The sequence below is a fragment of the Aotus nancymaae genome, unplaced genomic scaffold (genome assembly GCF_030222135.1).
Source record: "Aotus nancymaae isolate 86718 unplaced genomic scaffold, 86718_ANA_hifiasm-v0.15.2.pri h1tg000029l, whole genome shotgun sequence".
NCBI classification, from domain to species: domain Eukaryota; kingdom Metazoa; phylum Chordata; class Mammalia; order Primates; family Aotidae; genus Aotus; species Aotus nancymaae.
This window is the reverse complement of record NW_026988442.1, coordinates 44,507,609-44,535,322: the sequence shown is the minus strand read 5'-3', so window position 1 is coordinate 44,535,322 and position 27,714 is coordinate 44,507,609. Positions and strand designations below refer to the sequence as shown.

Sequence of the window (27,714 nt, the reverse complement as noted above, 5' to 3'; positions counted from 1 at the left end):
TTTGAGAAAGAAAAGGAACGTGGGAAAAGGCAGAGGGAGGAAAAATCAATCATAGTGAATTACTATTTCTTCTTTCAGAAGATACAAGAATATTTATATCATCCAAATCATTGATTCATGCAATAATCCAGTACTGAATTTGCAAATGGAATACAATGTATTCCTTTATCCTACATATTTATTAAATGCCCAAGTGTGTCAACAATGGTAGCAATACAATAACATTTCTGACAAGCCTTGCCCTAAAGATGCCTTCAACCTCCACACAACAGAAGACAAACATGAAATAGCATAGCAGGATGAAAGCCATATGTCACGAGGTGGTAAAAATATGGTTCTCTGGCATTCCAGACAAGGAAAAGCTGTCCTCCAAACTGTGGAGGGAGTAGGGTGTAAGGCAGCAGATGAGGCTTCATGATGGTGACATGTATGGTGAGTCTTGCAGGCAGACAGGTTTTAAAACATGATTCTTCTTGTGTAGGAAAAGAGCATCCCGTGGGGCATGAACAATAGATCTAAAAATCTACTGAGAGAGCTTTGGTAACATCTATCACTAAAGTAAGTTTTCCTTCCAGTGACAACTAGTAAGTGACACTCAAAATCCATCAAAGGAAAATTGCAGAAATGAATGCAGGCACACAGTTCCCTTTTCAGAAAACAGAAATTCCAACACCTGGTTCTAAACTCCACTTAAATGAAATAGACATATGTTGCTACAAGGCTAGGAAAGGGTGGTATAAAAACACAGCAAAGAGCAGTCAGTGGGCATCTGTCAAGCAGCTTCTCTTCCTGTGTATACACACAGTCACGCCCTGGCCTTTGTATCAAGCCATGCAGATTAGAGTTGAGCAACTTTGTAGGAGTCAGGAAGCAGACCACATAACTGTTTAGCCTAACATACCCACTGGTGTTCCTTCTACTATAACTGAGGTTCTAAAAAACTTATTTAAGTAATTCCTCGAAAATGTGTATCACAAAGTCTGGAGAGAACTTAGAACTTTTATTTTCTTTTGTACATAAGAATTTTGTTTTCTGCATTTTTCCCTCTCTGCTTCCATTGCAGAGAAAACTTCTTTTCTCTTCGGCTGTTTTTTCACCAAGAGGCAAAGGAAACAAGGAGTTTCTCTGCTGTCTCACTCTGCTGATCACTAATCATCCTTGATAATCCTCTGAAACAACTAGAATAGGGACTCAGATCTGGTCTCTTTCCATTTGTCAGCCAACCCAGCCAGGCAAGATAAGCAAACTTATGCATACATGTCCTCTAGCTTTTCATCTTGCAAACTTTTTAAAACCAATACCCACCCAGGAGGCCTTGCCAATCTTATCAACGGCTATTTACACAAAGCCTAAAATTTTTTCCTGTTTCTTGCCTAAAGTAGTGCTGAGTTTAAGCACAAGTGAAGTGGGTTTATGATTTCTGTCTACAAACAGCACATTTAACTTCTGCACTGCTTTGCTTCTGCTCGAAAGCAATCACTTCATGTCACTATACTGGCCCTTCTTCAGTCCAAACTCTGCTTTGCAAAGTTTTGCACACTAAAGGTTGGCTACCCTGAAGCTAGGTATTGAAGACTTATTGTAACCTGTGTTTGCCATATTATAGTAAAACTCATAACATTCACTGCTCCATAACATATGCTATTGCCTTTTTCAGCTTTTTCACACTGCTGTAAGCATTTATTCCAATTCAAAAGAAAATGCTGATGGGAACCAAAAAAACAGATTTTTAATCTATTTAAATGTTAGCTATTTCATATTATGGAAGCTAAAAAAAATACACATGTAAGAAATCATTCAAACCCTCTATATAAACTGGACTCTTTTTTTTACACAGCTTTCCTCAAGTGAGCTTATTTCATATTTGCAAACACTCTGAATTTTGCAATCTTGAAAGCAAAATTCTTAAAACACTAGAATCCTATAACTCAAAGTATCCTTTGTTTCTAAAGTAAATGTTAGGATCCATCTGTATATATCAGAGTGGGATCTGTTCTTCCCTAACACATGTTTATGGAGGGCCAACTATGTGAAATGCAGTTTGGGGCACTGGGAATGTGGCAGTTAACAAAAATAGATTAAAATCCTGGCCTTAAAAATCTTATGCCCAAGGAGAAATCCTACATCGCTAACAAAATAAATAAATGAAACATACAGGCTACTGAATGGGGAGAGGTTAGGTAGAGTAACAAATAAGGAAGAGGGTAGAGAGTTGGGGGTGGTGTGAGATTTTAATGAGGCTGCTCAGGGAAGACCCTTTTGCAAAGTAATATTTAAGCACCAGGGGGTGGGCATACATGGCCCTGAAGGAGGAGTGTTCTAGAAGAAGAGCAAGTTCAACAGCCGGGGTGGCTGAGGTGGAGTGAGCACGGGGAAGAGCAGGAGAGGAGACATCTGAGAAGTGAGAGGGGACACAGTGCAGGGGACTGGGGTCATGGAGATTGCGGGTAGAGAGCCACTGCAGAGTTTTGATTGAACTATGAACACGACCATAGTTTACTTCTTAAAAACTGAACTAAAATTCACCCTTTTAAAATGCACGATTCAATGTTTTCAGTAAAGTCACAAGGTTGTACAGCCATTACTATTTCTAATTCCAGAACATTTTTGTCACCCCAATAAGAAACCCCATACATAGTAGTCACCTGCCCTGCTCATTGCCAGCCCCTGGCAACCACTCTTCTGCTTTCTGACGCTATGGATTCACCTACTCTGGACATTTCATATAAATGGAATCATACCTTATGTGGCCTTTTGCATCTGATTCACTTTACCTGGATCTCTGGCTGCTGAGATGAGAACAGGCTAAAGAGAGACAAGGACAGAAGCTGGAATGGTGGCAAAGGGATGAATACAAGAACTCAACTGGGGGTAGAGAGGGGCTTGAAACAGGACGGGATGTGAGATGGTGAGCAAAGGCTGGATCCTGGGCACATTCAGATGGGGTGATGTGAAGTATAAGAGAATGAAAAGTGAAGGACAATGCCCAGGGTTTTGGCCTGAGCACCTGGAAAGGTGGACAGGACGCCAACTAAGAGGCTAAGACTCCTGGAGGGAGAGGCTGGGAAGAAATACCAGGGGCTGGATTCCGAAGCTGTGGATTAAATCTGGGCTATTATCTTTCCAAGTGAAGATGCTAAAAGGGGTGCTGAATGTAAGTCTGGAATTAAAAAAAAAAAGTCTGGGTCAAAGATATAAATTTGGGAGTTAAAGAATGGAAGGTATTTAATACCATGAAACCAGATAAGACCAGCAAAGGAGCAAGTAGAGAAAGAGAAGAGATCTAAGGAAAGAGTCCTTAGAGACATCAAGATTTGTAGGTTAGAGAGATGAGGAGGAACCAACAAAAAAGACTGAGAAGGAAATACAAGTAAGATGGGAGAACTAAGACAGGGTGGGGTCTTAAAACCAAGTGAAAAAACTTATCATGGAGAAGGGCATTGTCAGCTATGCCCAATGCCGCCGATAGGTCGAGCACGATGAGGACTGAGGATGATCCTCAGGTTTAGGAACATGGCAGTATTTACAGACCACTTGTCTTTCACCTTCCCATTTCTCCCCTCGCTCCAGCCACGCCTACCTGTGCATCTGCCACTGCTTTTGCCAGGTGTGTTTTCCCCAGGTACAACTTTGAAAAGAACAGTTTGAATAGAGTAGGGAGGTCGGAAGTCTGACTGAGGTGGGTTTAAGAGAGAGTGGTAAGAAAGGAATCAAAGCCAGGACAATTTTCTTTGATAAGTTTAGCTGTAAGCGGAGGGAGAGAAATAGCTGTAATGGGAGGTGGGGTAAAGACAGCGCTTTCTGAAGGTAAGATAAATAAAAACATAGTTGTATACTGGTGGGACATATCTAGTAAAGAGGAAAATAGATGAGGAGGGAGGGAGTAGACTGGTTAGAGGGAGTAATTTCAAATATATTAGTTTGTCAAACATCAGCAATTAAAATATAAAACATCCACTAGTCCATGGAAAAACTAAATAGGAAAAGCTATTTTTTTTTCCCCAGGGGACACAAGAACCACCATCATTTAAAATTACCTGGATCCACTTTTTAAGGCTGAAGATACAAATTACATGCAGAGTGTCAACATCGGGGAGTCAACAAGACCCAAGCTCAAGGACCATTATCAATTGCAACAATCTAGATACTTCTTCTGACCTCAGTTTTCAGTCTATAAAACAGTGATTAAAACAATGTGTCCTCTCTACCTTTATAGAGTTGATGTGATGATCAAATGAAATACACAAACTGTCTGTAAACACGTGTGATGTCCATGTAAGGCATTTTTAAGTGCTACTATATCAAAAAGAATTACACATGCCTGTTCTTAGTCCAATACTCTCTACACTGAAATAGTTCAGTTCCAAGAAGGGAAAAGAGGCAAGCTGAAGATTTTTTAGAAGAATAAGTAATTAAGGCATAGGAAAAGAAATGCTTTATAATTATATATTGTATTTAAAACACACTCAATAAGTTGTACATGAACTCTGTCTTAATTTCCTAATTTCCTCCTTTTAAAAATTCATCAACAACAACAATAAAGCCCTCTTAACTTTAGCTGAGCCTGGGGCAAAAAAAAAAAAAAAAAAAAAAGCACATTAAATTTGACTGTAGGTCTGAAGCGAGAACCATGCTTAAAAGAAGACGTGACCTAATGCCTTTCCCATGAATCGCTCTTATTTTCTGTGTTCCTAACCACCTGCCAAGATAAGCTCAAATAAAAGAATAATCTGATCCTTGGCTTCTTGCCCAATAAGAGACATTAGTAGGCATTTCAAAGAAGTTTTTAATTATTATTTTCACTTGCTGATTACTTTTTTATTCTGGATGCTGAGTATATAGACCATAGCTCTCTTCAAGGAAAATGTATATTGCAGGGTCTCCTGATCTAGCCATTAACTGTTCTATTTCTTCTGGTGAACTAAGACAGAAAAGTGTGTATTTATGTTTTCTAATGAAGGAGAATGTTCATCTTCATCAAGGAATTGGTAGGTTTAACATAATGAATTCTCAGATGAAATTTAAAGTAGACACCAAAGTTGAATTAATCTTTTTTCTCAGCTTCCCTCTCACATTTGATTAGAAAACTTAGGTGAGAACTTAGCAGGCCTTAAACCTCACAAGACTGTAAAGGAAGATATGAAAGACAAAATATATAAGGGGATACACACTCACACCACATAGATGCATGTATGTCACTTTTCTCTAAAATATGTCTGTGTCTCCTTATGTATCAAGCCACTTAGCAAAGAAGTTGGAGCTTCACTGTGAAATCAATGTGTACACTTCATATATAATCAATAGGAAAAAACCTATTTTTTTCTAATTATAAAGGTATCGTTGTATTTGCATTTATGACATATTATTTGTATATAAATAACATATTGGATATTGTGTCTTTAGTCAGAATTCCAATCTTCCACTATAAACTCAATTACACTTATTTACATAAAATAATTCACTTTATAATGATCTACATTCCAAAGTTACCAGGAAAAAATTATTCTGATAGGTGTGTGTATCTACTTTAAATTCCCTCTCAGTCACATACTCCTGCATTACTGGGAAAGGACTTATTTAAATAAGTTATTTTTAAAATTAAAACATATCCTTTAAGAGGCCAAAGGTGGTGGCTCATGCCTGTAAACCCAGCACTTTGGGAGCCAAGGCAGGTGGATCACTTGAGGTCAGGAGTTCGAGACCAGCCTGGCCAACATGGCGAAACCCTGTCTCTACTAAAAATACAAAAATTAGCCAGGCATGGTGGCAGGCACCTCTAGTCCCAAGCTACTCGGAAGGCTGAGGCACAAGAATTGATTGGACCCAGGAGGCAGAGTTTGCAGTGGGCTGAGATTACGCCACTACACTCCAACCTGGGCAACAGAGTAAGATCCTCTCTCAAAAAAACAAACAAACAAAAACAAACCGTATCATGTAAGGGGAGCATGCCATTCCAAACCAAACATCAGCTTTGATTTGAATATTTTTAAATAAGGCATTATCATAATATACATCCCCCTAAATAATGTTATTAGAGTTAATAATATAATTATTATATTAACACAATTAATATTAATATGCTAACTCACCTTGATTACGTACGGTTATCATTTCATTTATACAGTAATACATTATAAAATCTCTACAAAGTCAAAATTTGCTGAAGAGCATGGAGCTATTCATCCTCACCCTAGGTGGAACCAGGCTACACATATTCTCAGATGACTATGTCTGCTTCTTAGAGCTTTTCCTCCTCCTCTGCCTTGTCAGGAGGTCTATCGGTCATTGCTTGCTCCTATCAGCAGGCCTATGTCCAGCAGACTCCCCTATCTCTGTGAAGCTATCTTATGATTCTAAAGGAAGTAGAAAGACCCACAGTTTCAGAGTGAAATTGTTCTGCTACAACCCAGCTGCATGGTTCTAGACACACCACTGAACCTCTTTAGGAATTCATTTCCTTATCTTTACAGTGAAAGAACTGGCCTGAATGATCTTTAAGTTCCCATCCAAACCTGAGATTTTATCATCAATATTGCTGAGGGCTTAAAAAATGGATTCTAAGTTTATGAGAATTGTGACCAAAGAGAGAATATAGAAACTCTGAATAATGGCCTCAGAGGGTACTATGCTTTAGTGTACAGAATTTATAGCATCTTATTTTTGGGTCTTCTGAGTTCTTTGTTATATTTCCAATAAATGAAGGTCCTCACTGGATAAATCATGTCCAGATACATGAGACAATATTACATTAAGAGCTTTTGAAAAAAACCTTAAATATGATTTTTTTTTTCTGAGACAGTTTCGCTCTTGTTGCCCAGGCAATGGCGCAATCTCAGCTCTTTGCAACCTCTGCCTCTCAGGTTCAAGAAATTCTCCTGCCTTAGCTTCTCGAGAGGCTGGGATTACAGGCGTGCGCCACCATGCCTGGTTAATTTTGTATTTTTAGTAGAGACAGGTTTTCACCAGGTAGGCCAGGCTGGTCTCGAATTCCTGACCTCAGGTGATCCACCCACCTTGGCCTCCCACTGTGCTGGGAATACAGGCATAAGCCACGACACCTGTCCGAATATGATTCTTAAGTATACTTTTACATAAAAGATAAGAATTCAAGAAGAATTTTTCAAATATTCAGAGTGAATTATTCCTTAATGAAAACTTTTGCTTCCAAACACATTTCCATTTGATATACCAATAAAATGACAGTGCATACTAAAAAACAATTTACCTATAACTACATCATGACCATCCACCAAGCCAGCAGAGAAGAGCTCCTGAGATACACCATCTGCCGTATCTGTCCAAATGTGAAATGAATATGTATTAGTAACCATAACATAAAAACAACCCAGTACAACGTAAAATATGTATTTTTCATTTACTAAAATCACCCATAAGTTTTAATTCAACAATTCAGACTCTATCAGGAGGAAATCAGAAGCAACATGAAATATATTTTGCCACATGCCATTTGCACCTTGCTATTTATTTAACAGAAGTTATACAAAATTATTTTTTTCTACTTTTGGTGAACTAAAAAACTTGTGCCCTCTGGCTACTATCTGAATTAATCTTCAAATGTACCTTCAGAAGTTATAACTGTTCCTTATGACACTGCTTTTCTTTCCTGCCAAGGTTAATCCCACCCACCATCATCAATCCTTTTCTATAATTAGAAGCTACGGAGTGAATTTATGGGAAAGGTTGAATGGGTAGCATCTGATACAACCTTATATTTGGTACAAATAGCCTATGAGCTTGTTGGACTATTAAGATGAGCTATTTAAATGTATGCTATTAAGAAACTCCTTTAACATGACATTGATCATTTGATAGCAACAGATTCATTGTCTTAGAAAAATGTGGTTGAATAAAATAACGTACTTTCTCAATGATAAGTGACAGGAGTTGGCAATCTCATAAGGATGGGACTAAAGAGGCTGCGGCAAGCGAATACAGCTGGAATTACTTAATTGAAAGGTTACGAATGAACATGATAACACTGTAAGCTACTTGAAGGCTTTGTAAAGAGAAATTGACAAATTGCAATGTGCTCAGAAGAACTGTTATAAACCCCCATGATTTTACAAGGGAGCTGACTTGGTCCCCAGGGCCTTTGGATATTCTCACAAATATCCAGAACTGTAGCTTGAAAAGAAGAAACTGGCTCAGCAGGCTGTAACACTCTAGGTGGGGGTTTGACAGAAATGTCTTCCAAAGTCAGGGGGCGCCTGAAAGTACAGCTGCTAAATCAAACCAGCATCTACATGGAATTGCGGTTTGTGACACCAAAAGCTGCCCTAAACATGAACTGCGTTTCCTTACTTCATCTGTGCTTCAGATGTGGTGACTAGAAGTGGGCTAACGTGTGTGTGTGTATGTGTATGTGTGTATGTGTTTCCATGTGTGCATATACATGTGAGTGTGCAGCTGGAGTACATTTGTCTTTCAGAACTCTTGGGGTTGAAAAAGCTTGCCCAGTGTCTGACACATAGCAAATACTCAATAAATGGTAACTGTAATGATGACGCAGCAGGCAAAGCTCATTTGAAACACACCTTACACTTCATACTTCCAGAGAAACTGTGGTATTCTGCCATTTTACTGATTCCACTTCACAATGAAGCCATAATGAAATGGAATAACATGAAATAAATGGTAAGGAAATACACAGGAATCTTACTAAAGCCCCATATAAGATGAGCTTGTTTTAGGCTTTGTCCTTTTTGTCAGCAGTACAACACACACCTTGGCCCAGTACGGTGGCTCACATCTGTAATTCCAGTACTTTAGGAGTCCAAGGCGAGATGACTGCTTGAGCCCAGGAGTTAAGAGACCAGCCTGGGCAACATAGGAGACTCTGTCTCTACAAAGGGCAAAAAATTAGCTGGGCATGGTGGCATGTACCTGTGGTCCCAGCTACTTGAAGGCTGACTGGGAGGATCACTTGAGACTAGGAGGTCAAGGCTGCAGTGAGCTGTGATCGCGACACTTCAGCCAGGATAACAGAGTGAAACCCTGTCTATTTGGGAAAAAAAACAAAACACCTTATAAAGTCTCTTCATGTAAAATGATCCCATAATCATGGAAGTTAGGGTAGCGTAATGAGAGGCTCTACTCTGAACATGATTTAGCTTTCTGAAGCAGCTAGAACATTCAGCCTCATAATCTGCATCTTCTTGGATGTTACCCAAATCTTTAGGAAAATAAGTGTATAGAATTAAAGAGCCTAACACCTAGTAGACATTGGGCAGATAGCAGGCAGTCATTTGCTATGTTTCCACTGATTGATCATCTGCTGAAGCATTTGGATGTGTTACCCATCATTTCTAAAATATCAAAAAGATCTTGGATTTAAGTAAGGAGCTATAATCACAGAATGTAGCCAAAAATGAAATAATTAAAGTCGCATTGAGCAATAGCACTAAAACAGTACCAAAATGATTGACATTCCCAAATGATTCAAGCATACAGCATGTCCTACTGTTTTCAGAACTCCTGGGCACCAGATGAGTCATTCCAAAATGGGGACGGTACCACTGGCTGGTCCAAATGGGAAATATTCCATATCTGTGTGTGTGCCATTAGGCAGTCATTTTGTATGCATCTAAGTAAGATACCAGTAATAGTGTAGAACAGAAATGTGAAAAAACTGTTATTTCATGTTTGATTAGTAATCTATTTTTTCTTTAAGCTGTTTAACATCCCTGGTGTCTAAACAGGATAAATATTCATGTATTAATATCTATCTGGTTTCCTTAGCATATGGGGCATACTAAACACAAAGGGCTTGTCCTCAAATGAGGAAAGAGAGTATTTTATGTGTTTACGTTATACATTTTATGCCATATATACTTATTCATGTGTATATACAGCACAAGCATAATGCATGTGGGCTGCACACAGATTTACTGCAAGCAAAGTCTGGAATACAGACAGCATCAATAGTCAAGAGGTGCAGTGATATATGCACAGTGCTTCCGTTAATAATGGGCCTGTGCTCTGCCGCCTAGTGAAGGCCGGCTGTCATTAGGCAGACAATGCTATGGGCTCTGTCTGTGCAACAGAAGCAGGAACTGGTAATCTAAATGTTGCATAGGCAGCTGCCAAAGCCAGTGCAAATGGCCCAGTAATGCTGACAGGGCCATGTTACCCAAAAAAAGTCCTGAGCTCATATTCACTTCTTTGTTAGCTCTTAAAATTAAAATTGATTTTCATTGCCATAGTCAATTTCAAACAATCAGATAAAAAGAAACAACCTCAAAATAAGAATCTGTTCTTTCTACTTGCTGTACCTGAAACATTTATTATATAATTACTGGATTTCATCACAGCATGGCCTGGTCAATATTTTTATATTATGACAAAATAGATAGCTTTTTGACAATACTACCTGGTGCTGTACAATTTCATAAACCAACTCTAAATTGTCAAAGATGGATATCCCCAGAAAGAAACATCAATTAGCAAATCCATTAGGGCCTTTTATGTTCGTTCATTCATTCATTCATTCATTCATTGAGGCCTTAAGTCGATTTATTTATTTATTGAGACATAGTCTTGCTCTGTTGCATGAGCTGGAGTGCAGTGGCACAGTCTTGGCTCACTGCACCCTCTACCTTCCAGGTTCAAGTGATTCTTTTGCCTCAGCCTCCCAAGTAGCTGGGACTACAGCCATGCGCCACTATGTCCAGCTAGTTTCTGTATTTTCAGTAGAGATGGGGTTTCGACATGTTGGCCAGGCTGGCCTCAAACTCCTGGCCTCAAGTGATTGCCCTGCCTCAGCCTCCCAAAGTACTGGGATTATAGGTGTGAGCCACCATGCCTGGCTGTATATTTATTTTTAAAAGACATCTCATATTTTAGTTTAACTCAAATATTCCATGAATCCTGACATCTTTGCATTTACAGAATATTAGCAATCAGAGACTGGTGAGCCTATAGTCAAGTATTGCCAAGGAATATTTTGTTTGGCAGGTGGCCTTTGTAAAACAGAAAAACAGAACTGAACATGAGTGAATTTAGATAGGAAATCCTCCAGTTTCCCCAAGTGCTCACCATTCACTTTAGCTTCCGTGGACAACTGAGTTCGTGTCTTCCCATAATTGCAGGTGGGTCAAAGAGTTTACTGATGGGCCAGCTACCAAGCTAGAAAGTTCTTGTACTTCAGAGTTTTCAAAATTTTAGTAAACAGTCCCCAATAGAGGCTTCATGTAATCTGTACTGAGATCACAGAAGCAAAGTATGTTACCTTTTTGTATAATCCCACTGTTTGCTGCTCAACCCTCATTAGGACTGTTGTATGCTTCTCATTACATTCATCGTCATTTCCTTTAGGGATTGCGTTGCCATAGTAATACTTATTTTCATGGCTGAGCTAATAAATCTAACATATTTGTATGTATATTGTGCTGCATGTGTCACTGAGATTCATGTAGTCAGTAGTGGTGGTTTGATTTGGAATCCTTAGGAGTATCAAAAATCCTTCCTTCCATCTATCTCTCCTTTCCTCCTTCGTTTTTAAACAAAGCAGTTTTACATAGCAAATTATAAAACCATATGCTTGTAATCAATTTCTGCAATGCTCTTTGAGGCAATAAAATAATAACCTCAATTAAAACTTACCTCTTCCTGGAGTAAACTCAAATCGTATGTCATTAAGTTCCTTTCTGGAGTTTCTGAAATACATAACATATAATACATTAAAGTCTGGGAAAGCAGAGTTTAATTGAACTATATGTATTCAGATTTTTACAAGATGCCACTAACGTGTGAATAACATTTTACAGTTTGAGGTAAACTCCAAATATTTTGTTAACTGGAAAAGATCGTTTATGACAATAATAATTTGTTTAATTTGATTTAATTTGAAGAGATTTGTTTAATTTGATTGAATTTACCTTACATAAACATGCTTATATCACAAAATTCCAAAAACAAAATGCTCATTTTATAAAATCTGCACTAAACAGGAACCTTAAATATAATTTCATAATTAAAAATTTCAGAAGCCTTTAGTCTAAAATAAACGGTATCCACTGCATTTTCCATATTTTTTCTTGAAAAATAGTATTTTATTAAATTATTTTTATGAGTGAAACAAACAGGAAAGATGGTCTCAGTGACAGAATTCAAGAAGTACTACACATTAAATAATGTAACAAAACACCAAGAACGAGGTATGCATTTGTTAGTTTAAAATTTTGTCTAAATTTAAAAGTTTTACATATTCAGTGGTCAATTTGCAACATTTTGCCCACTGAATATATAAAACTTTGAGTAAATGTAAAGGCTTACATAAAGCCAAAAAATATATATGTATATGCAATTTAAAAATTAAATGGCACTGGGGAGATATGAAATATATAAATATCTGAGATATAAGTTCCATTCATATTAATTTTAAGAAATGATAAGGGGCAGTGAGCTATAATTAGACTAGTTTTAAATTCTTGTAAGAATACTAAAATCTTGTATCTCTCAACAGATGCTAGAATTAAGGTTAATAAAAACATCTTCAGAAATTGCAGTAGAAGCAGGCGTAGTGACTCATGCCTGTAATCTCAGCACTTTGGGCGGCTGAGGCGGTGGATCACTTGAGGTTAGGAGTTCGAGACCAGCCTGGCCAACATGGTGAAACCCCATCTCTACTAAAAATATAAAAATTAGCCAGGAGTGGTGGTGGGTGCCTATAATCTCAGCTACTCGAGAGGCTAAGGAAGGAGAATTGTTGGAACCTGGGAGGAAGGGGTTGCAGTGAGCCAAAATCACACCACTGCACTCCAGCCTGGGTGACAGAGTGAGACTCTGTCTCATTAAAAACAAACAAACAATTTCCCAAAGGAAACATGAACTAGTATTAGCTCAGTCACTGAAAGTGTCTAAGACAGAGTCAGAGATGGCCTGAATACCCATTCCCAAACATCCTTCTGAGGCGCCAGGAAATTGAGCATTCACACTCTAAAGCTCTGTGTAAAACCTCCTGGTCTCTATGAACTGTGCCCAAACCACAACGAAGCCAGTCTCTGGGCCCTTTTTGGTCCACAGCCTGATCTTGGCTCTTTATGTCCTACCACACCCCACCACACTAAGAGCAAGGAGGCCCACAAGGATGCACAGGGCATGGCATCCGCTAAAAGAATGCCCTTTTCCTCAGTGTCTAGAAAGCCAGCCCAAGTCTCACACCTTTCCATAAGCAAAACAGGGAGAAATAAAGGGCCGAAGACTCAAGACATGCCCAAGCCCACACCCAGACATGAGAGCCTTGGACCTGAACTTTGCATCTCCCCTCAGGTGGGAAACCTGTGTTTCCTTGACTTTATCACTACTCCCCTCGGGGCTAAAATGGGACCAGGGACTGCAGCAGTTCCTGCAGCTGTGCTTCTTTTAGCACCTGTGGAGATCCAAAAACTGTGAAAATTGTGGATCCTCACCCTAAAAGAAAGTAGATACAGCAGTCCCCCTTTATCTGTAATTTCACGTTCCATGGTTTCAGTTGCCCGTGTCAGTACAAAATCTTTTGAGAGAGAGGGGCCACATTCACATATCCTTTGTTACACTGTATTACTGTAAGTTCTATTGTATTACTAGTTCTTGTTGTTAATCTCTTACTGTGCCTAATTTATAAATTAAGCTTTATCATAAGTATGTATGTATAGCGAAAAACAGTGCACAGAAGGCTCAGTACTATCTTTGGTTTCAGATATCCGTAGCAGTTTCGAAACATGCCCTTGCAAAGATATGGAGGGACTACCACACGTAACCTATGCACAAAACTGTAGATAACTACAGAGGATTCAGAAATCATCTTGGACCCCAGACTAAAGAACCCTGCCCTGGTGCCTGTGGTGGGAGGAGGGTTCACGTGCTGCATTGTTTCAACAGCTAAAATTTCTTCTCTTTCTTTTTTCTTTCCTTTCTTTCTCTTTTCTCTTTCTCTTTCTTTCCTTTCTTTCTTTTCTTTTTCCTTCCTCTCTCTTCTTCCTTCCCTTCCTTTTTTTTCTCTTTCTTTCTTCCTTTTCTTCTCTCTCTCTTTTCTCCCTTTCTCCCTTTCTCTCTTTGTTTCGAGGTAGAGTCTTGCTCTGTCACCTGCCACCCAGGTTACAGTGCAGAGGCAAAATCTTGCCTCACTGCAACCTCTGCCTCCTGAGTTCAAGCAATTTTCCTGCCTCAGCTTCCCAAGCAGCTGGGACTACAGGCGTGTGCCACCACACCTAGCTAATTCTTTGTATTTTTAGTACAGATGGGGTTTCACAGGTTGGCAAGGCTGGTCTTCAACTCCTGACCTCAAGTGATCGGCCTGCCTCAGCCTCCCAAAGTGCTGGGATTACAGGCATAAGCCACCACACCTGGCAAAGTTTCTTAATAAACTACCAATGTCCCTACTACACATTTACATAGTGCTTCCATATTGTCAGCAGTTCTCAAACTTTTTGGTCTTAGGATCCTTTTATGTTCTTAAGAACTAATGAGGACCTCTAAAGAGTTTTTGTTTTTGTGGACTATATCTATCAAAATTTACTGTATTAGAAATTAAAATGGATAATTTTTTTAAAAGTATGAATTTATTTGAAAATGACAACAACCCATTATATGTTAATTTTTTTATGAAAAATTACTTTCCTTTTCAAGATAAAAACAACTCAGTGAAAGAGTCCATTGCTTCACATTTTTGTAAACCTCTATAATATCTGGCTTAGAATAGCTAGAATCTTACAATTGTTTCTGCAATCTGTTGCAATATCAAATGTCATAGAGACAGCCATTGAAAAATTACACTGAACATGTTTAAAGAGGAAAAAGGCAAGTAATTTCTTGATATTATTATAAAAATGATTTTGACCTCATGGGCTCCCTGAAGGAGTCTAACTCCCAGGGTCACTGGACTACATTTTAAGTAACACTAATATATAAATGTACACATATACATATGTATGTACAGGTTTTATATATAAATATATACATATATTTATATATAAAATCTCATTTAATTCCAATAATTAACCTTTGAGATATGCAGAGGTATTATTTGTTTTCCATTTTTTATGACTAGGTTCACTGGCTTCCCCAAGTTTACAAATTTAATGAATGGCTGAGGGAATGCCAATAATTCCATACTGGAGCTACCAAATACAAACGGAAATGCTCAATTCCTTTAACTTTTAAGATAAAGCAGTATTATTCCCCAATATTTTGCATGTTACCATAAAACAATCGCCAAGCATTCATTTCCTTAATAGTCTTGGTTTTCTGTGCCATATATAAGCAATGATTCACTTCAAACTAAAGCAGTCCAACAAGAAAACAACCATGAGGAAAGCAAGTATTTATAATGTGTTTTGTAATAAAATGACAGGAGGAAACAATGAGGAATTTTGTTTGATATTAATTTGTCACTGTTTATTTCCTCTCTTTCTTTCCATAGGTCTTATTTAAATAAATTTATTCTAGTGAGGACATGAGAAGAGAGGTGTAGGAACTGTACCCAGAATACCATTATGCACATCCTGATGCTTCAGATATTAATAACACAAAAGTAATATCCAACACCCATAATCTCCATCTATATCAACTGTGGTTCAAGTTATGGAGGCTGGGCAGTCAAGTCATTCTTTTATGACTCTGAACCTAAAATACTCGCCTTTGAAAAGATCATAGTGATTGATTGTGAGTAGTAGACTTGTCCCATCAAGATGAAATATGGTTGGAAAAATGCCTAATTGGAGCAAACTACTGAAGGTCATCCTTTTATAAAGAATTAATCTTTTCAGACTCATACTTAACACCTTTAATTGAAAGTACATTTACTTTAATTGATATGGCACAGGACACTCTTGATTTCAGGGAAGCTGAAAATAGGTATGATTTAAGGCCAGAAACTAAGTCTGTGCAACTTTATAGAGGAAATGATAAAAATCTGAGAGTAACAGTTTCAACACTCAGGCTGTCTTTGATAATTCTTATTAAAAATCCTTTTAATCCTAAAATAAAAATTCTTAAATTTGGTAAGGTATAGTCCCTTATAGCTCATTGCACTGAAAATGCAAATGCATACAGAACTCAGGCTGGGCATTTATTTTTTTTAAGTAGGTGATACAATCATATGGTTTAAAAATTAAAAGGTACAACAGGGGATTAAATAGTCTGTGAAAATTGGCCCTCTCACTCCTGTCACCCAACTACCTGGTTGCCCTTCCAGGGGCAATCAGTGTTTTATCAATTTGATGCATACTTCTTGAGATGTTTTATGCATGTACTAGCAAATATACATATATACTGAATACAAATAATAGCATATTATATCCATTGTTTTGTACCTTGCCTCTCTTTTAACATAATACCATCTTGGAATTTCTCTGTATTAATTTGTAGAGTTTTCTCATTCTTTTCTTTATAACTACATAGTTTCCTTTGGGATGCTATAGTCTTTTTTTAACCAGTTCCCATTCTATGAACAGACTATTTCCAATTTTTCACTATTATAAACAGTGCTTCAATAAATAACCTTGTTTGTATGTCGTTTGGAATATATATGGGTATAAAAACAAATGTCTAGAAGTGAATTGCTTTGTCAAAGGATACATGCATTTGTAATTTGACAGATACTGTGAAATTCCCCTTCATTTCAGTTGCACCCATTTCTATTCTTACCCACCATTTGTAAGCACCATTGCAGGAATTTTGAATAAATCAGAGTATATTAATAACCAGGGAGATGTGGGGACTGTGCCAGCTGGAAAGCTTCTTCCCCATCTAAAGGGGACAACCACTATTCACTGCCTGCAGGTTATGGTCAGACAGGTTGTACTCAATGTTGCTCAATATTCAGATTTGTCAAAGAAAAAAGAAATTGGAAACTTTATCTGACACTCCGTAGTTTTCATTGTTGATACTTAATTTTAAAATGTTCACACTAATGTGTGGACCAGATTCGGTCTACTACCATTCATTAGTGAGGTCAAATATAAAATATAACTTCGGCTGATAGTAATACACAAGCCTATTCTGGGGATGAAGTTTTCTGAAGTGGTAAACTTCAAAGTTCTTTTTAAGGATCTACTAAAAAGAGTCATATAAATGATACACTGACCCACAGACTGAAGGCATGGGAGAAATTAATCATGGGAAAGAAAAATAAAGCCATCGGAACCTAACTAAAAGAAAATACAATTCATAAACTTACAAACTTGATATTCATTGTTTTCCAGTTTTTGTATTTTTTTTAGAGACAAGGTCTCACTCGGTTGCCCAGGTAGTACAGTGGCACACTTGCTGCTCGCTGCAGCCTTGAACTCTCGGGCTCAAGCAATCCTCCTTCATCAGCCACCTGAGTAGCTTGAACTATGGCTATGTGCCACCATACCCAGCTAATTTTTTGATTTTTTGTAGAGACAAGGGTCTCGCTAAATTGCCAAGGCTGGTGTTAAACTCTGGGCTCAAGTGATCTCCCTACCTCAGCATCCTAAAGTGCTGGGATTACAGGTGTGAGCTACCATGCCCAGCCTGATTTTTAAAAAACGTTTAGTAATTGATGTTCAGTACTGACAAACCTTTTTTTTTTTTTTGCTATGTCCATTCAACATGAGTAGCTCAGAGACTGGCATGCATCAAGCTTTTCTCCTCGTTCTTTCAATTCATCTTCAAGTAACACAATGAACAATCCAACGAGGCAGCTGGCTAAGAGGCTGGTGATGCAGAACACGAGTCAATACCTATCATCCCTTCCCGGCGGTGGAGGTGCAGAAGGCAGGTGCGATTGAAGTATATATTTTACAGGATGTAGCTTTTATCTGCACCTCTTAATGTACCGTGTCAGGACAATCTGACAGAGTTATTGCTCCTGGAGGGCTCCAAAGCCAAAATGCCGGCTCAGAACTATCTGCATTCTTCAGCCTCACATTACTGTCTCTTAGCCCATGCCAGCAACAGTATGAGGGCACTCACACTCTAAGACCCAGATGTGATTAAAGTGGTAGAAATCCAAAGACCACTCATTGTCAAAGAGCATCAGAAACAGTAACTGTCACTGGCATTGTGTACCCTCCACTGCAGGGATGCTCTCAAATGAGGATGAAAGGCAACTATTTCCCCAAGCTTTGAGGCTGGCAACACCACCAAGGGTCTCTGTAAGGGTGGCAGGGATAGCGGTTCCCAGACACCCAGGAGCAGCTGCTCTTTCCTAAGCAGCAGAGGATTTCTCAGACAACAGCCCTCTTCTTCCGCACTTTTCCCTCAATTTCCAGGTGAAGGTGCAGCTGTTAGTATCCACGGAATTCCAAAGGGATTCCCACACACTCAATTCCTAGACTATCTCCTGCTATCAGGAGTAGGATGGAGGCCTTTGAAACAGGCTGAGCCAGGAATCGGTCAGGGCATCATTTCTATTTTTTAATTTTTATTATACTTTCAGTTCTGGGGTACATGTGCAGAACGTGCAGGTTTGTTACATAGGTACACACGTGCCATGGTGGTTTGCTGCAGCTGTTAGTTCAGCTTGCCTCTTGTTCTACTCTGGGCACTGAACCAAAGTCCATCCCCCGAGTCTTAGGAGCAGAAATGGACTGTGGCTCCCACAGAGCTGGGCAGATACTTCTGCACCAGGAGGCCGCCTGGGCAGGATGAGGAGATAATGTAACCTGTGCAGATAGGGGTCTGAGTTCAAAACCACAAACTACTTATTTGCCCTTCTGTAACCTGTTTCCTCAACTGTGAGAGAAGGAAATAATAATTCGTAGCTGCTGTGGTTTGAATGTCTCCCCCAAAAAGCACGTGTTGGAAACTTCATCCCTGATGCGACTGTGTAGGGAGGTCAGGCCTAATGGGAGGGGTTTAGGTCATGAGGGCACCACCTTCACAGGTGGATTCATGCCAATTCTAAAAGTGCTTGAGGCTGTGAGTTTAATCTTTTGCTCTCTCTCAGCTTCTCTTTGCTCTTCTGCCATGGGATGATACAGCAGGACCCTAAGATGGTACAGCCCTTCAACCTTACACTTCCCAGCCTCCAGAACCAAGAGCCAACACATATCTGGTCATTACAAATTGCCCGGTCTATGGTATTTTGTTATAGCAGCACAGAGTGGACTAAGACAACAGCATTTCCTATCTTCTTGGACACGCTTGATGTTTTACAAATGTTATCTCATTCCAAACTCAAAGCAACTCTTAGAGCAAGAACTGCTCTTATCTTCTATTATTTTAGAGACAAGGAAACTGAGGCTTAGAAAGGATAAAGAATATCTCCAAAATCACAGTCCGAACAATGGAGCTGAACTGAAGCTGGAACTTTTAAAATGTTACTTGTTATCTTCACCAGTGCACATCCCTTACCCCCTACTGGGTGCACAGATAGCATCTGTTGAATAGATGAATGAATGCAGAGCTTACAAGTCTGGCTTTTAGGAAGTGCCTCTCCCTGGCTTCTGTGACACCGCCTTCTTCCAGTCTCCTCCAGTTCCCCAGCTGCCCTTTCTCTGTGTGCCCCAAACACTCCTCTACCTCTGTATGGCTGTCTCTTCAATGTTAATGTTCCATCCTTCACTATTTCCCCTTCTCATTTTCTCCTTTGATGATTAATTCCAATCCATAACTCAATCTCAGGTACTGCCCCATCTGTCAATGCAGCGTCTAAAAAGACACCAAAAGGCACAGCATCTCCAAAATGGAATGTATCACTTTTTCTCTCAGATGCATTTCCCTTCCTTAGCTCCTTATGACAGTAAATGATCGTGACGGTCCACTATCAAGACCTGTATGTTATGACTCTGTAAGAGTTCTCGTATCAGCCATTTCTCTCACACTTCACTGCTACTGACCAAGGTCAGGCCACCATCATTTACCACAGATGAGAAGAAATGACTGAAAAAGAGTATTTCACACACACTCACATATACGCATGCATACACAGCTCTTGCCAAAGCTAAAGACATACAGCAGAAGGAGAAGGGGCTGTAAAAGATTGAGGGAACTGCCGTTCAGGGAATAATCCTTGGCGGACGAACGTGCGGCCCTGAGGGAAAACTGCTGTACCGAATGAGACATGAAGAGTGGAGCCGGTATGAGGATACACTGAAGGAACCTACAACCGAAGGCCAGAAACAAAAGAGCCACAAAGAGAAAGCTGCAGCTTCCTGTGGCCAAGCTGAAGGCTGCTCTGAAGCCATGTCACTGCTCATCCCGGGGCCTTCCTATGGCAGCATCTTTGCATCATGGCTAGAGATTCCACCGGGAATTCAAGACTGGTCAGCTGAGCCCGATCTGGAGTCAATCCACATAGCAGCAAGGGCGTTCAGTAAGCCACTGTCCCCTCTGACATTCAGTTTCCTCTGCAGTAAAAGGGGGAAAGAACACTTCCCTCACAGATTTAACGAGTGGGTGAAAACAGTGTCTGAACCCTGTGCTACTGCTATAAGCCATTATTAGGCCTTATATTTTGAGGCACATAGAAATAGCGGAGAAAAGTCATAGTTGCAGTCCTTAACGAGTTTATGATCTTTGCAGAATGACGGTCAGTCTACAGGGAAAAATACGACTTAAGTGCATAAAACACAGTAGTAGCAAAGGAAATCTTGAACTAATTCAAGAAAGGTATATTCCCCTCTCTTGGCTCTCACCCTGATCCATCCTTCACACTCCTGTCAAATTAATCTTCCTCTGAGGTAAAGGTCCAATCACAGAATCATATAATTTTACAACTGAAAGAGGCCTTAGAGGTCACCTAATCCATTTCTCTGATTCCTTAGGTGAAGAAACTGAAGCCAAGGAGATTAAGTGGCTTGCCTAAGATAACACAGCTGGTTAACTCATGCCATTCTCCATAAATCATTATTGATCACCTACTAGGTGCCAGGTCTGTGCCAGGAGCCATTAATGGCAGAAATGACAACAGAACCTGGGACTCAGGACCTCTAAACCACTGCTCTTTAATCTAGATTGGTGGCTCTCAAACTGCAGGCAGGGTGAGAGGAGGTACAATCTCTAAAAGGAAGGTTTTTCCCCCAATTATACCTCTGCACCCAGTTAAGAACTGCCGCATGCAGTGAGACACATTATAGGTGGGAAAGTGTTTTCCATGACTGATATGCTGGCAGAAAAATTAAAATTTATATAGTCAGCTCTGTAGTCAATATGACAGAATGTTACCATTTAACACATTCTAGGTCAGGCATAGTGGCTCACGCCTATAATCCCAGCACTTTGGGAAGCTGAGGAGGGAAGATCACTTGAGCCCAGGAGTTTGAGACCAGCCTGGGACACATAGTGAGACGTGGTTTCTACACACACACACAGGCACAAAATTCTAGATGGTAGATACATGTGTATTGATTACTCTTTGCACATTCCTGTATGTTGAAATGTTTTTTATAATTTTTGAAAGTATTATATGCTATAGGAAAAAAGAACCACTAAGTTTGTTGAGATTGGAGGGTGGGTAAGGTAGGGAAAGGAAACAGTTTGTGCCCTCTATCTGTGGCTCTAAAGGTTGAGAACCATTACTGAACCTATCAGTACTGTGGCTCACAGCCTTGCCTGAAACCGAAGCTCTCCTAGACATGTGTGTCTCTATCTACCATGGGCCGTAGGCTCCAGGGGTGTGAGAATAAGAACCAAAACCCATACTTTCCCCTTCCCTCCAAACCCTTGCCCTTACATTTGACTTGCTGCAAAAGTGTCTTTTGGATCAGTGAGTCTTCTAAAAAGTGAAAATTCCTTTCAGCCTACTCCACACACACGGAAACAGGCTGTTGGCCTAGAAAATGTAGTCAGGAGCATCCAGAATTCTAGTCTACATGAAGCCATGCAGCATCACACTGCCCCAAATCAATGTCAAATAGACCAGAAAGTCACACTGTCCCTTTAACAACAAAAGCAGTGACTGATACATATACATACATGTACACACGTGTGCATACACGCACACACACACAAACACACACAAGTTTTCTTCAAACAAGATATCTACATATTTTAAAGAATTCCGCCTCACACACTGGTTGTCTGCAGGTTCTTCTGCAACTGGAACCACAGGCTTGGGACTCTGACACTTCCCGCTGGCTACCTAACAGCTTGAAGGACCCTTTTAGATTTGCAGCCTGCAGGGAGCAAACAGTCTGGCTGCACAGGATTTCACACAGCCGTCACCAACATTAGAGGTGCACACGTAAGCCTTTCATGTAGAGATTTCTGATACTCAGTCCAGGGCTGACACATGAATAAATCGCATGCAAAAATATAAACAAGACTTCTCTGGCTACAAAAAAAAAAAAAAAGTTTTCATCTAGAAGTAATCCAAACTAAGTTAAGGAGATTTTCTTTGACAGAATCCTCTGGAAAATCTCCATGTCTGCCAGGTGAAGGGCCGGGCTGTTTCCTCTCCCCAACCCTACCCACTCTTCAACCTAAACAACCATGGTGGATTCTTTTTTTCTCTATTATATAATAGTTTCAAAAATTATAAAAAACATTTCAGCATGCAGGAACATGCAAAGAGAACTAAAATGAATACACATGTGCCTACCATCCAGAATTTTTAAAGTGGTAGTATTTTACCATATTTACTTTGGATCTGAAAACATAAAATTTTAATAATGTTTCGCCTACACATAGTGAGACGTGGTAGCACAAAGTCACTTGTGCTACATTTCAGCTGTGGTAAACCAGGGGAGACCAGATCATTGTGTAAGGGTGCTGCTTCCTGTCAAGATTATGGAACTATATTGTCATGTGCAGCAAGCAGTCCTTTTCAGCATTGAGGATGTCTAGTGAATATATTTATTGAACTTTTTTCACCTATGGTGCAAATGGGAAAAGGAATAATCATATAAAAACTAGATTCATGTAAATGGCAGGTAGGAGCAGAAACATGATAGTCTGGTCAAAGTTCACACTTTTGTAGCAGGAAAAAATATTAATCATGCTTACAATGTAAGGGTCTCCGTAGATCACTGTTTTTTTTTTTTTTTAATTAACTGATATAGAACCAATCTTCATTAACATTATTTGTGCCTAAAAATTTAGGGTGTGGTGGGTTTTACTGCAGAGAACTCACAGACTCATCATTGTTTCTGTGACGTATACCTCTCTGCCATGCATGAGGCTCCCAAACCAACATGCTCAGTCCTTTATAACAGGAATGTAAAGGCATCTGTAAGACATGAACCTAATATGTGTCCATTTGAGACCTAGATATCATGTCTTACTAGGTGTATTTATACCAACTGAACAGTATACGGTGAGGTGGGTGGAGCTGCATGCATTGGTACATTCTGAGATAAATGCATTTTTAAGACAATAGAAGTTTGCATCTTTAAGGCACAAGCTGTTACAAACTTAATTACCAGTGAAAATTATGGTCTTTGCCAACTAGTTATTTGGTTTAATTCTTGCAAGAAGGTTGTTAAATAGCTTCAAAATTAAACTAAATATATAACTGAACATTTTGCTATTAAAGATAACAGAAATTAATTAAAGGGAATGCGGAAAGAGACATTAGTACATACTTGAGATGCCAGTTACTTCAACTGAGCACTGGATTTAGCTTTATTTGCCTGTAACTAAGGCAAAAAAGGGAAACTGTTGCATAGTATAGTTCTCACTTCATCAAGAAAGAAACATGCAAGGCAGATTTTGTTTATCTTGGCGTTAATTTCAAGGAGAGTTTTATTATGGAAGCCCTTTTATAAGGGATAAGGGATAGTGAGTAATGTCTTCAACTCTATGTTACAAAAGACAGAAACTTTTTTCATATAAATGTCTTCAACCATATGGTGCAAAAGATGAAAGTTTTTTTCTCCCAGGTGCTGAAGGCACAATATTAAATCTTGCCTGAGTGATGGCATTTCTGCTGGGAGCTGAAATAATACGTCGGAAGTACATTGTTTACTGATGATTTACCTCAACAGAGGGAGCTCAAGGAACCTGCAGAAATGGATGGCCTATACAGATTTCTTCCTGAGGCCCCAAAAGTGTCTTGTCAAATGCTACAAAGGGCGATTTCATGACTGCTTTCTCTGATGCGTATTTGAAGGGGTCTGAAAGTCTATGTACTGATTAGATATAGATCTTTCTCCTTAGCTAAACCATCTTTAGGAATCGGAAGTAACACTTTGTCATGAACATGTAGGAGACTAGCTTATGTCCTCTCTTGGAAAGCTGGCAGCTAACACGTAAGACAGTGGGTTGCAGGGTGTAGCAAATTCCAGAGGAAGCTCTGTGTCTGGCCAACACTTTGGACATGTACTCAGCTAATCTCCCAATTTTGTTGCTGCAGAATAGGAAAGAAACATTTTTTTTTTTTTTGCTTAAATGTTTTAAAGAGTGTGTGTGTGACTAATCAAGTGAGTTAGCCATAGAGAACCTGCATATAATCACAAAAAAATATAAAGTGAGCAGACAATACATTCTTTAAACTTTAGCCAGGAAATCACAGAAATAGAAAGCAGCATAATTTTCTTAGTCCTATAATTTTACTATTAATGTATATGTATAATCAAATCCAGGGGAAATTACATTAAAAATTAGCAAATATAAAAGGAAAATGATCACTCATCAAAGGAAAAAACTGTGAAGGACTAATTAGTAAGAAGTGTTAATGCCAGTGTCCTCCAGGGTAGAAATGTAAGCAGAATCCCCCTGACTTTTCCACAGGTGGTTTCGTAAGATAATTAAATTTAATGATGAATGAGATGGAGCAAGTATTTCCCCTTTTGATCTACTTAAGGTAACTGTATTCGCAGTCTAGGATGAATGACCCTTGGGCAAAGCCATTATAAATCCTCAAGTTGGACTTTTCTGAAATTACTTCAGCAAATGACTATTTATAAAATATATAGTTGCACAGAAAATAACACTGTTTCTAGGCATTTGCTGGGTTGTTAATGTATATCTGAAGGAAACATCCACGCAGGAGAATACATCAGGGCACACTTGCCAGGAGACTGGATGAGGACAGGACTTCTCATGCAGAATGTCTAAACACACCAAAAATCCAAAGATTCTCTCAGGGCAAAAAGAAAAAGAAATGCATCTGCTTGTTTCTGGAGGTTGGGGTTATGTGGTTCTCCAATGACTAACACTCACAGGACTGAAACTCCTCTGGCCTGCCCTGGAGAAGAGCAAGGCGGGTGCCTGAGAGCTGAGAGCAGAGCTTGGAAAGCCCCTTCTAGGGTAACATCTCCACGAAGGGGAAGGGTACCAGAAGGGATATGATTTGCATGACAGGATTTAAAGAGAAAACAAATACCTGACACTGTTTCCAGGTCAGTTTTGACAAAATCAATTTTCTTTTTAAATCTGAAGATTCCCTCAAGTGAGAGAAGGGAAATCTGAAGCTCAGCCTTATCTGTTTCCCAAGGGCGCTCCTTCTTCTCACCACTGTTCTGCCTGCACAACTCTTATTAACACAGAGGCCCTGAGAAGTGGCCACCACATAAAGCCTTTTCCCTTCTCATTTGTTATGGGCTGAACACACAGTTAACATTCATGTGGAAAGCCTAACAGCCAGTACCTCAGAATGTGACTGTATTTGGGGACAGGGTCTTTACAGAGGTAATTAAAGTTAAGTGAGAACATTAGGGTAGGCCCTAATCCAACAGGACAGGTGTCCTTATAAGAAGAGATTAGGATACAGACATGTGCCCGCACAGAGGAAAGACCATGTGAGAACAGCAAGAAGGCCTTCTACAAGCCACGGGGAGAGATTTCAGGAGAAACTAAACCTTTAGACACCTTTATCTTAGATTTCTAGGTGCTAGAACTATGAGAAAATAAAGTCCTATTGTTTGATAGACCCAGTTTGTGGTTCTCTGTTAAGACAGTCCTAGCAAACTAATATACTAACTGATTCTGACAACTATTTAAAAGTCAACATTTGTCCCTTTGGTAAAAATTAAATTTGTTCTCAGCCTCTGGAGCACTAACTTGTAACACTCATTACAATGGTTTGGGAAGAAACCATCCCTTCAACAGTTCCAAATAAAGGAAATAAAATGACATCAATCACTTGGCATAGATATCAGCCATCCTAATTGGAAATTTTCAAGCACCTGAAGTTTGCCCAAAGTGGAAAAATCCTTCGGCTTATTCATGAAGTACAGTCTTCAATGGTGCAATGTCAACTCCACCATGAAGGACATATCTAAGGACAAGACTTAAAAACAGATGGATATGTTATCTAATCTTATTTCAAATGCTCAAAACACTTTTTCCCAGTGTTTAAATACGTGCCATGCGACTGTCAAATAATAAAGTTGATTTTTGTTTATGAGTCATGGGATCTGTATGATTAGAACCATAACTCACAGTTTGATGATTTGGAAAAACTCATTCTTTGAGAATGCTGAATAAGCAACTCCCAGGGGTGTCACTGTACCACCAAGTTAAGGACTTAACAAGACCGTGGGGGTGATATGTTTTCCTTACCTAAGAACAACTAATGAAAAAGATACACCCAACAATTCCCTTCATAATAGTTTTTTCAGTGACTGATCTTCACCTAAACTGTTGATTTCTGACCAGTTTTTAAGACTAACTTATCTTTCTTGGCCTCTTGACTTAGGTGAAAATTTAATAAAGGATGTCAGGCTAGATAAAGAAGAGTTCTCACTCTTCAGAAGTGTATATATAGTGCGTCCTGCAAACAACTTGCTATTTGCCTCTTTACAGTAAAGTGGCAGATGTGCTTTTTAGAAAGAAGGTACAAAAAACAAAACAAAAACCTAAAAAACAGTGCCCCTGGGACTGGACAGAGGAAAGAAGCTCTGAAGGAAAAGATAAGAGGGCCCTTTCCCTGACGGGTAACATACAGGAGAGCTTTCTTCTATGTCTGAGGCAAAATAAAATAACCATTGACTCTTTGTCAACTTTAAGAGAATTATTTGATGTAAGAAAAAGCCAGGTTGCTGAATGTTCATTTGAAAAATAAAAAAGGGATGGTAAAGGTGAACAATTATAAACCTCCTAGCAAATACACAGAATTCTAGAGGTGGGTCAGAGGAGCTAAGATGTTGGGTAGTCTTTCTTCCCTAAAGAGCCTGGCATAGGGTTTGCCAACATAAGTACATTCCCAGTAAATATTCATAAAGTTGAACTGAATCAAGGGATATAACATTCCTCCTTACCTGCTGCATGGCAGTATATTAAATGTAAGCATACTTGACAACATTTCTAGGTATGGAAGTCAGCAACCCTTAATAAATACCCAAGTAACGCCAGCAAAAAAAAAAAAAAAAAAAAAGTTTCTGTCTGAGAGCATTTAAGGTGCTTTGCAGGTCAGAGCTATGCTCAATAGGGGAAATGTCACATTAGGAAGAAATCTAAGAAAGGTGAAGGGTTCTGTTACGTTGAAGAGACTTCTGGTTAAGAAAGTATTCTTCATGAGCAGTGAGCCAACAGTCAACATTTGGGATGGTGGGTTCAGTTCAGACAAGATTCAATATACAGAAGCTGTGGCCTGTCTGGACTTAGTATATGTAGCAGAGCTCTGGGTGGCTACAAAAGCTTTACACTTATGATTCAAAAATGCTGTCCCTGAGCACTGGGCTTCAGGCTGTTCTAACGTGTATGATCCACTTATTTTATCTGAACGGAGAAGGCAGAGGAGCATAACTCCATGTAACAGCCTCTTTTCTGCCTCCTTTCCTATCATTTCATGAAAAAAAATAGTTGGTTCTAAGAGAGGTCAAAGGAGAGCAAAAAGTAGTTGGTTGCTTAGGCCCACTCAGC

At 39.3% G+C, this 27,714-nt stretch overlaps 1 protein-coding gene across 1 annotated transcript in view; it reads right to left on the bottom strand.

Annotated features, from left to right (window-relative positions):
• Positions 1–27,714, bottom strand: part of STK39 (serine/threonine kinase 39) — a 323,242-nt gene that overhangs the window by 64,578 nt on the left and 230,950 nt on the right. The window contains exons 15-16 of the mRNA XM_021672505.2: positions 11,623–11,675; positions 7,226–7,294 (exon numbers count right to left, since the gene is read on the bottom strand). Of these exons, the coding sequence (XP_021528180.2) occupies positions 7,226–7,294; positions 11,623–11,675 (122 nt within the window). The remainder of the gene's footprint in view (positions 1–7,225; positions 7,295–11,622; positions 11,676–27,714) is intronic.